At 38.1% G+C, this 12,136-nt stretch overlaps 1 protein-coding gene across 1 annotated transcript in view; it reads right to left on the minus strand.

The window, feature by feature from the left end:
* Nucleotides 1–12,136, minus strand: part of LOC110377674 (cell adhesion molecule Dscam2-like) — a 135,452-nt gene that overhangs the window by 59,661 nt on the left and 63,655 nt on the right. The window contains exon 3 of the mRNA XM_064043237.1: nt 1,272–1,440. Coding sequence (XP_063899307.1) covers nt 1,272–1,440 — 169 coding nt within the window. The remainder of the gene's footprint in view (nt 1–1,271; nt 1,441–12,136) is intronic.

A 12,136-nucleotide genomic window follows, 5' to 3' on the forward strand; every position in this document is an offset into this window, starting at 1 on the left:
GCACACACTATGTAGTACTAGTAATGAATAAACAGTTCTTGGAAACATGTATGAGGAGTTGAGCAGCACATTTTGTTCAGAGTTCAGTGGAGCGGCGCGTAAGTGACGGCGCACGGCCCATTGAGCAGCGCGCGGGACCCTGTGTCGCGATACTGTTGCTGCTCATGTTCCTGCCAAATACTTCACCAATACTATATTGAACGGAGCTCATATAAACTTCGTTAAGTTTTTATTGTGAAGTTCTGCTGCTGCCAGTAATGTAGGTCGTGTTTCAATTAATGGAGTACAGAGGCAAGTTGACACTCAAAACATAATTTATTAACAAATCCCTGTGGCACATGACACATTTATAATTACGTTCAAACAACAAAATTCCAGCCTCCATTTTTAAACCTAAACAAATTCAAACAAGGCCTTATCTGAAAAACCTTCGCTTGAGGCAGCTCGGCTAAGCCCATCGGTCAGGCACCGGACGGCAGAGCCGATGTGAGTATTAATCTGGCCCGCAGGATTACACCGACTGAACGCTAAGCGACTACCACACGGAATGAGATATGACGTCAGCTTCTGATATCTGAGCCCTCTTTGTGACGTCATCGCATTCCGGTTTTAATTCCGTTTCAAATGGGATTCGTTTGTTGAATGCTGATAAAGATTTTTTATACATTTTTTGGGTTTCCGGTGAAAGATGGAAATAACCAGATTTCATGATATTATCGACGTTCAAAGCTTTGCATAAATATTTAAAGCTTTGAATGTTGTTTTGTGCCTTTTGGTATTGAAAATGACATCAAATGGAACGTCGTATTATCCCTTCTACATGGGTTCAGATGGATGTGATGACACCGCTAATGTATCAATAGAGCAGGAGTTTATCTCGGGGAACAAATGAGGCGTCGTGCGCCATCCGTCACGCAGTATTCACGCGCCGCTGCGTCCGTACGGAGTCGTCGCTGGTCGCACAAGCATCACGCTAATCCGAGCCGGGGGCAGGCATTAATTCATTCAGAACCAATGACGCGGAAGGGTCAGACAAGATTAACGACCTATAAATTTGGGGTTTAAACCGTTTGTATAGAGATGACCGGTCGGCTTAGTAGCGTTCGCCTTCCTCTGTCAACTACACTTTACGCTCAAGGAATTTTCAAATGCATTTCGGCTTAACACAATCTCGTTGCTACTGCTCCGTAGAAGTCCGTGTTCGTTCTTGATTTCAACTAATATGATCATATTTTGTATATAACGAAAAGTTACAATGGTGATGCACTTACCTCAGTCCTGGCACATCAGACACCGGCGCTCCGTCTTCAGTGAGCCAGGATATGACGGGCGCGGGCGAGCCGTGCGCCGCGCACGACACGCGCGCGCCCGTGCTGTTGGAGAACGACAGCCGCGGCGGCGGCTCCATCAGGAACAGCAGCTGGCACGACGATGGTGATGCTGGGGACAAAGGGAAGACAGTCAGTAAAGAGGACCATGGGGTTAATGATGACGCAATACAAGAACGTGAGCAATATTGTGAAATAGACCTAACATGCTCATCAATGAGGGTTTCTCGTATACGGAGATGAGAGATAGATACGTGTATTTCAGAGGATTAACCAGGCTAAGCTATTAATGCAATATTGGAGCCTACTCACAAGGCTAAATCAAATTACCTCTCAAATCGTTACGGTAAGCCTCCTCAGGCTACATTAATAACTCATCGTACACATAATTAAGATCGACAAGGCCAAGAATAAAATTGAATGTTTAGATAATATTAAATCAGTATTATTTTAACCTTGGCACGTCCCGGATGATTTAATAAAGCCGGCCCAAAGTTTTATTTTATGCAAACATGAATAAGCTTTCCAAAAATAAGTTTCTTTGTATTACACCCATTTTCAGCAACAGGGTGACGCCGGGTGATCACACGATTACTTGAAACTTATCACGATATTACAAACACTTACACAAGTTCATAACCCAGCTGTAATAACGAGTCTTCATCTCAATTTTGGTGATTAAAAAGGGCCTCAAACACCAACACAATTAACTCTAAGGCTGTCAATAATTTTCTTAATTATTTGTCTGAAAATCATTAACTCGTACGTCTCAAACGTTTCGTTTAGCAAAATAAAAGGGTTTCTCAAACGGTAAGTCAATTAATGTGAGCCGAACGGCGTAAACAATTAGCCGCGCGGAGACGCGGCGCGGCGCGGCGCGGTGTGACACGGTGCGGTGCGGCGCGACGCGAGCTCTTCAGCATCAGCATGTGTCTGTCGCCGACTGTACGTAATTAGCAGCTGCCTACCAACTCGTATGAGTTATTGGATGTGCCTTTTGATTACGGAGTCAAAGGGAGTCGCGGGAATATTTACGCACGCTGCGGTTCATTAGGATGTCACTATGAAATAGCGCTCTGTTAATAAGTGCTCGCGTATAAGTATAATCACTGCTATGATTTAATGACTGCCATATATCTTGTCAAAACAAGTCGGAAATGAATTCCATAAAGGTTGCTGGAAGCTTCCATTCAGGTGCGCTTTAACCTCACGATTTTCAGATAGAATACAAATGTTTTATCCTCTAATACTTCTTTTAGGTAGGTATAATTACAAGACACATAATTCAGGCGGCACGGCAACACCTGGCCTGAACATTTCGGCTTACAGATTTATGAGTGTCGCGTGCACAGAACCGCACCTTAATCTCACGACAGGGCGACACGAGACGCGCGGCATCCCCGCTATTCGTTACTCCATGTTCGGGCGCTTTATTAAAATTCCAGTGTTGCGTCAGTTTGTCGTGCGACCGCGCTAATTGTCGCAAGTCGCACAACAATTCGCGACGGAATCTCCTTTGACGCAACTCCTTTGATGTTCACTTATTATTGTAAGACGTCGTGTAAATTAGTTACACTTGATATTATTTCTACGTTAAACATAGCCGTGTGCTTAAATTAAGTTTGTTGGTGTTCAGGGATGTACCAGCTGGTGCTGTTTCTATTTGGGTTTATCTTGCAACATGTGTTAAACCAAATTAAATTGGGATACGGAGATACTAGTCGCTACATAAAAAGAAATAACAACATCACATTAACCCCGGAAACTTATATTGGCTGCTCAGTAACAGCTATAGTTATGGGGAAAACGAGGTCTTCGCTAAGAATTTCGCTAGTGAGCAAGTCCCCATAAATAGTAGACAACAAACCGGCAACAAATAACACTACAATAACTAACATCCATATCAAGAGGCTGACTTTAATATAGTGCGAGAGAGGAACTTAATAAAACGAAATTACACGTAGTGCGGCTTACAGCGGCTTAGGCCAGCCACCACTCAAATTTACTGGCCGTCTCCGCGACTATAAAAAGAGCATTTGAGCGTGTTACGCGGACGTAAAATATACGAGCTCCTGGCCTAGCGCCCTGCTAGTGATGCGGTTAATAAGATCGATGTTCTGTTAGTGGCTTCAATGAATTTATGATTTCAAGAATTATAATTTGACGTTTAATTGTGATGGTTTGTGATACCTAGTATAAAAAGTAGTAGGTACTTATAATGTTAATAACGTGTGTTGCTTTGCTTGTTAATAGTTGTTTGGAATAAAATACTCTGAACAGTTTTATTACTTGTCCATCTTGTAACGCGAATACCATAAAGTACACATGACCTTGTTACGTTAAAATTCGATTATAGAACACAAATCGATAACTATTCGCCCCATCACTACACACAATGCCAGGTGTTCGGATATTGTTTTATGGCAGTTCCAGTTTGAGGCAAATTGCACAAGTTGGCTCACCTATGTGTTTATCGATGGCTCAGATAAAAACTCGAGGAGATCAGCGTCATTGGAACCGTTCCTCTTGGATCGTATTTACGGTAACGATGGCGTGGGTACTTCGGTTTATACCTCATTTCGTGTTACAGCCTGCGACGATCTGATACTATATTCGTAAACTGCTACACCTGGAGTTATAAAGTGCTGAGTTTACGTACTCGGTATCTGCTGTTCTTTATTGGAAGTTACGTCAAGAAGTTATCGACTGTACTGTAAACTAACTAGGGTTTGGTAATGATTAGTGATATTATGAACATTTCACTAAATAATACATTCCTAGAAAGAAAAGTAACTTTTGTGTGCACGTTTGTTATTCAGACAATATTATCTCAGGTCCATAAAAACAACTTGGCATTTCAAACAATTCGTCACAGATTTTCGTCCCTAATTTGTGTCGTTTAAGAAATTCTCTTAATAAAGATTTTTCTGAACATTGAAAGCACCACGAATTCGCTGGGACATTTCTTTTTTGTTAATAAAAGTGTCGGAAACAAGTGAAGTTCGTCTTTGTCAGTGTCCTTAATAGAAGTAGACAAAAGACAGGCCGCCATACTACTGCGCCTCCCGGATGCGGTTGTAGTGAAAACTTTTTAAGTACTTGTTTTCAGTTAGCGGCTTTTTGCTCTAGTCGCGAGGGTTCAAAGTGGTTTTTATCAAATTTGGCTCAGGGCTTTTAGACACGAGGGCGATGCATTGATGATCGTCGGGCATACCTCTCAAAGGTAGTGCTGCAAATGCTAGGCTAAAAAAATACTTTTTAATAAAATATATTTTGCTAAGCTACACCAATTTCGAAGTAAATAATCATTAAACAAGTATTTATTCGTATTTAATTTCTGACAAACCCAACTCAAGTTTAATTCCGTAAACATAAACATGTTATGTTAGATTCGTGGTGTGGACCCTAATGAGTTCGGGATTAATTCAGCTGTAAAAGAGTTTCGGCCAGAGGTCATTGTGATATCCATATAGTTAAGTTTAATCCGCAGCAGCTCATTAATAACTACGTAATCCATTCGGGCGGCGTTTAACCCTTTCAGACCCTAAACAAGGCTGTAACTTCAGACCGGCCGTGATGGTGGGTGGTACAAGTCATGGATAGAACTAAGAAGTCTTAATTAATTTTAGTATCTTGAACAAAGTCATTAAGAATCAGGATATTTTTTAGATTAAATGTCATATCTATTACCTATAATTATTTTTGCGTAAAATATCTTTTACACCGTTGTTTTAACACTTGAATTTTCTAGAATTACACCTAGAATTTGATTCCATAAATAAAGTATTTACTAGGAATACGAAATAGCTTCACTTATACTACATATAATAAAATTCTCACACCTTTTGTTTTAAAACATCGCTGACGCTTATAACTTGGTCCACACCAAAAAAGGTCTTTGATATGCCAATATGCATGCACGACAGACTTCTCGAGGCAAATTGAAATTTGCCAAGACCCACCTCCAGTGGGTCACCGGGCTGCTGAGCTTGGCGCAAAACGGTTATTGTCAGTGCGATCGCTTTCATTGCGCCCCATCAATGGAACATACCCCAATATTGTCATTATGCAAATCCAATGTATACTGTTGCTATGGGAGAAACCTTTTCGGAAGCGTTGTTTTTATTTCCTGTAACTTCCTAAGGTAATCGAGTTTTTAAATTGTATTGCAATAGAGTTTTAAACTAACTTAATAAAGATTAAACTCTACTTCAACAAACGAAAAACGTCCTCACACTCACTAAATATGAATTAAGCATGAACTCTTTGAATGTTTCTCAATAAAAAAGTAAGCAGTGGAAAAAGCTGGAAAGTTGGCAACTCCGACTATGTACAAAACAAGAACGTTTGTCCGTCCTCACAACTGGGTCAGCTCATATAGCGTCACTTCGGAAACTTGCTAAACAAATTAATAAACGAGTTTCATATTATTTGATGTTTGCACTTGACACCTTAAAACAATATTTAAGTTTACTTAAAGTTTTATATGAAAGTTGAAAATTAAGCTATTTAACAACGATTGAGGGATAAAAATCGGAGTATGTAGTGGGTACTACATATAGCAAATTATGTGTCTACAAATCTCGACCATTGTCTAGCGTCTTTGAAATCTCCAAGAAATTCACACATAAATTATCCAACGATTTTACAATGCAGCAGAAATTTCAATCGAAAGTCTATTAAATCATCTTTAGTATTTGTTGGCGACAGTTTTTTCTCTCGTTAAGTAGATCATTAAGAGCGACGTGGCTCGTGGCTGGTGGCTAAGTGTTCAGGCGCCTGTCAGTTAATGACTGAAGCGAGTTAAGCTCCAACTAAGTTGACCAACAACCCAGAGCGGTATTTCTTGTATTAGTTTCGGTTTTTGGAACTTTTCAAGTCATTAGAGTGAACTGATCGATGGTTTGTGTGTTTTTGTCAAACTTGTATAAACCAGATATAACTACGGAATTACTCGTATTTGAGGTACTACCCGTGCTGATAAAAAATGGGATTAGAAATCGCGACAGCTGTATTTACGTCTCGCTTATACACTATAGCACATGAGCGAGAGTTGAATACAGCTGTCGCGATTTCTAATCCCATTCTTTATCGGCACGGGTTGTAGTTACTATTAATGATTGAATCTCCTACTAACTACGTATGCAAAGCAGAATCAATCATTGTTACTGTATCTGATGCGGTAGATACTAAATTCCTTTTCCGCATCCCCTCTGCACATGGATTACCTCAGTCCTCGGTAACGTCCATTATTTAAATAATAACACTTATAAAAAGTGTCAGAGTGTATTACTCTCGCAGCGTGGCAGTAAAACGGAACGTAACAGCTACAGCGCCATAAAACGCCCATACGTTTAAACGCTGAGCAGTAAAGCGGGTGTTCGCTCGTCGATACCACGGATATTAAATTAGTTTATGCCCCCTTATATTGGATAAATACTGTCTGAATGGGAGACACGCCTTGATGGCCTTTAAAATGTAGCGTTATGTCGCGTCATATACGTACATACACGTCAAACGTAACGTACCTACTCACGCGTATATTCACTCAACATCACATTTATGAGACGCGTTTCGCGTTGACTACAATCATAATTCCAACCTAATTTCCATTAAAATAAAACATTCCAATTCTATTACACGATCTTTGTTTTATCATGGCCAAGTCAATATTATTGTAATATGAACAAAACTATTTAATTGATATAGTCACAAAATGTTGATTTATTATTACAATTAAAGTTGAACAGGACTTGGCTTCTATGCGATCTCAAAACTTTTTACGGTGGAGGAACTGCGTAGAGGATTGGCTTATTTTACATTTAATGTTTTTGATGGGATCTAATTTATTTTTTGTAGGTCTCTTTCTTCTCTAAGTATCTCTTTTTTTTATAGTATATAACAAATTAAATTAACTTACATGCAACTAACTAAATATATAACAAACTAAATATGTACACCTAGTTAGCACGTAAAAAACATTTTTTTAGAATAAAATAATAATTTTCGAAATTGTCGAATTTTTGAATCAAACATCTTTTAGAACAAAAGAGATTTATTTCAGAGGTAGATGGCGCTATCACATGTAATTATTTGTTTTTTTTTTTAAGTACTACTTATACTAAGCTATGTAACGAAACCATAGCGCGATTTAGACCAGGACAACGCCATCTATCGAGCGAGCATGCAGTATGTATCGCACTGCATTAATATGAAAGATTTTATCATTGTTCATTTCATTTTAACCTAGCTTTTTTATTCATATGTAATGTATGTATATTTAATACATAATAACAATATACCATACTACGTAACAATAAAACAAATAGTAACATTTTGTACATAAATAAATAACAAAGTTATCAATGCAGTCAAAATTCATACACAATGTTCTTGAAAAACCGCAAATATAAATTTGTTACCTATTTTTTTATTAAGTTTTAAGGTTTTTATAATTTTCCCTTTATATGTAGCTAGTAACCTTTCTTGGTGCCAAATTTGAAGGTTCTAAGTTTGCTAGAAGTACCTTAGACTTTTGATGATCGGTCAGTGAGTGAGTCAGTGACAAAATGGTGTAACTTTGATCGCTCATAACTCGTAAACTATTTATTCAAATGTCTTGTAATTTTGAGACTGAGCTTGTTCTAATACTTACTCTTGGTCATCGAAAACCTAAACTCCTAGCTTTGTTCACATGGAAGATACAGGGGGCTGAAATAGCCGCGAAACGCTTCGAGAAAAGATGGTACGGCCGTGCCCGCTTTGCTCGAGTCTTGGCTGGGGCACTGCCGTACCCTCAGATCCAAACAACTTACATACACAAGTATATACATACAGCATTCATACATAATGTTTGCACAAGACTATAATAAACACTAGTATAGATTTATACCACAGCTGCTATATACCAGGTGCGCAGTGTTGCGGACTCGACGGAATGTCTTAAACGTTCGCGTCTGCGGCGAATGTTCACTGATACCGCGCTGTTGCAGTCGACGGATTAGATTATCAGCGCAGCGTGGCTCAGACTGTTGGTTATTTGTGACAGTACATAAGATAGTTAACATGGTACAGTTAATAATCTGCGGACTGGTTCGCTTTATAAATTCTACTTTTTGGAGTCAGAAGACCGAACTAGGCTATCTCCGTCTCCCTACAAATTTTGTTACATCTTCCTCCATACCTCTGATCTCAAACCATTCAGCAGTTTTAGAGTGAAAGCGTAACAAACATACAGACTTTCATATTAAACTCAACCTTGTCAGTTAAATTATTATGTAAGTCTGTGAGTAATGCTATTTATACACAATCCCAACTGTGGGATTATGTTATTTATTTGAATGTTCGTGTAACATAAACCGGTGCAGTAAGACATCGGTAACAGATGGTCGGTGTCGCTCGTAATTAACACTGCTTAACATAGTGCACTGATCTCTATACTACGCTTTATTTTATTGAATATATTGACCAGATATTTGTCTTTCACATTGTAATATTTTTGTTTATGACAAGCCCAACACAAAATATTTTTAATATCCAAAGAACAGTCCGCCTCATATAGCCTAGAAATTGAAAATAAAAAGAACCATTACATAAATCAACTTACCGATCAACATTACAATTAACTTTCGTTTAAACGCTACCTGGAGAGCATTTAAAAAGTCAGAACATTGGGAAGATTTCCCCCGGGGTCAATGACCTGGCCCGATAATTGCGCGTCGCAATTACACTTGCATTTAATTACGCGCCGCCAGAGGTCGCCGGCCGCGCCGCGTCACTTCCGCAGTCGCGCCGGAAGCTGCGCACACTGCCGCTTTGTTCCCGCTCACATTGTGCTGCTATATATTATGTGGTGTGTGCTTGTGTGGGTAGCAAGTTCGGTAGACTTCTATCATTTACGGAATTATTTGAAAAGTAACACATCACAGTTAAAGAAATAAAATTAAACGTGCACCGAGAAAGCTATGTTAAATAAACACAACATGCAGCAGTGTAGTCACGTCAAGTCAGCTACGTAGGTGCAGAACTGCGTAGGCGCATGATAGCGTAGCTCGTACCGGCGTAGCGTATGCACGTAACCGCGTAGCTCGTAGCGGCGTAGCGTATTCACGTAGCCACGTAGCAGTAGTCGTGTAGCAAAGGAACATCATATTGAAGTTTACAAGAGATTTGTAGTTAGCGTCAACGTAATATTTATACTTTACATACAAAATTATGGTGATATATGTAAAACACGTCAGCACAGAACTAAGCCTCAGCTAGATTACATTACATTAGCTACAATTGGAATAACACAAACGAAAATCCTCAAACTTTCTAAACAGAACGAAGCTTGTCGTATGTTTTTCATTAACAAAATACGGTAGTTGAACAAAACAGCGGTGTATCTGGAGGCTCCATTGTGCTCTGTCCACATACCGCTGTAGGCATGCAGTACGACGTACACTGCGTTGACAAAAATCCGGGCGCACTTTCAAACGAATAAGTATTCAAAATAAAAATGTTTTCCGTGCACACTTTACAGGCACTTTGCTCGAGCCTACTGGCTCGGAATGTTGATTACCGAGAGTAAAGCGCCAAGCCTACAATTTATTACGTATTAAAATATCAGATTTATTTGTCATTGGGTATTTTAATAATTGCGTGTTACCAATGTGGTTATCAATAGTGGTGACATGGGTCATTACAAATTAAAGCCTCGGAATACAATATTTGATTAATCAAATTACTTACAAAATGATTCGTTAAACTACGTATACCTTAACTATGATGGCTAGGTATCATATAACATTGTATATTGGTGCACAATTTCGCTGCATATTCAGACCAAAAGAATTTGGTTGTTTTAATCTGTTCGCCTGCAGGTACACAAAGCAGTCTCGTAAGCAGGAATGTGAGCAATGACAACAATTATTTAAAACCAGCAAATTGTTTCACATAGTTGTTTCACCAGACAGTTGTACGGATATTAATAAAAACATTGAAATATTTGAACAAATGAATCGTTCGAGTAAACATTTTCATTCGATTTGTGATGTAGGTGTTATTTGTTACAGCAGTTTTATTTTTTCATTTAACGTAACGTAGACGTATATTTTTTGTTAGTATTTTTACTATATCCAATTCTATATCAAAACAGGTAGTTCTTGGAAATAAATTATAATGGGCGATCTAACAAAAAAAAAAAATTTAAACACCCGAATTGATGTCGAATGAAAATAGTTTTTCGTTAAAAAAATCGGTTGTAATAAATTGGTTTTTAATGAATTAGCGCTAGAAATTATTTCCGTCCGTAATCCAACACAAGAAAACTTAAAAAAGTTCAAAGAAGAAGTTTTAGCTTTGTATAATATTTCACAATGCCTTGTTACCGCCTTCATTATATTTTCATTACGTTTTGCCGCCGAAACCAAGCAGCTTGCAGTATGAAGCTATATCTATTATAGCACCGGCTCAGTTAGAACCGGCTCAAGTCGGTTGGAGCTAGTCTGAGGCGACGCATACAAACGAAGACAGCACTTGTATGTAGTGACGAGGATCTCATTGCCATTCAAATTGCTGCGTCTCGAGTGTAGCTGCATGGATGATGAGGAAATTGCTGAATGGTTGTTCGTAGTGTTAAAGTTAACCGTGTGACAGGTGTATAAAAGAAGTCTTAAAAACGTGTTAAACGTCTGTCTAAATTTTAACTTATGTAATAACACGATTACGTCCCTTCATTTCAACACCGTAAAACGGCACTAAAACAAATAAAAATCATGTTTATATTTTTTATTTTGGTATAGTTTCTGATAAAGTTATGCTAACTCGCGGCAATTTTTTTATATTTTTTCTATACATTGGCATTTTAGTAACAGTAGGTATAATATCAAAATGTATTATTAAGTCGAAACGTTAAACCTACTGCCACTCAATCTAGTTATAACTAGTTATCTATTCTACTCCTTGCATTACATATGACACACATGTAGTTCTCCGATATTAGTTGAAAGTGCTAATTTGCTGAAGTTGCTCGACGCTGCGAGTGCATAATATTTGTATTTTATATGCAAGTACTCGCACCGATGCACTCATTACTGAGCTAATTCACTCTGCTTTATATGTATAGCGTGTCAGTGATTCAATTTTTTATCGATAAAGGTAGGATGTTTTCATGCATAATGTTGTTTGGTTAAGTATGTTTTCTGTAGAGACAAAGGCGAAATATTTTTTTACTTTCTTACGGTTACTAGCTAAGAGTTATTTATAATGCTACCCTGTTTATTGAGTTGTCAATAACCAATTTTTTGTCTATCAATTTATCTAAGCAAACTGTTACTTAAAATCTATAAGTACTGTATATTCACAGATATTAAGTATGAATGGCGTATAAACCAGCTAACACTAGCACAGCGTAATTTCCGAGAATCACTAACATGTCACATAATCTCAAATACTCATAAAGTGATCCTAACTGAGGGGGGGGGTCGCCTACTTCCGGATCCGGAAACGCGCTAGCGACCGTTATTAACGACGCCCGGACGACGGCAATTAATAACTTGTGCGATTTATATGCGTTTAACTTTAATCCTAAATATATATTGTAGGGAAAAGCTGTAGTTTTGAGTAGTGAATAATGGTAATTCAAATATTAAAACTGTTGAAAAATATTGATTAGATCCGATAAGCCATGAAGATAAATCTTCAAGATAAAGTTTTAAAAGTTATAATCCAACTGTACTTCTATATAAATTTAAACATATTTAGATATGTAAAACAAACAAAACAATGCTAAAATAAAAATAAAAACATCTATTTTCGATGAACGC

This window comes from Helicoverpa armigera, chromosome 3 (assembly GCF_030705265.1).
Source record: "Helicoverpa armigera isolate CAAS_96S chromosome 3, ASM3070526v1, whole genome shotgun sequence".
Lineage (NCBI taxonomy): Eukaryota > Metazoa > Arthropoda > Insecta > Lepidoptera > Noctuidae > Helicoverpa > Helicoverpa armigera.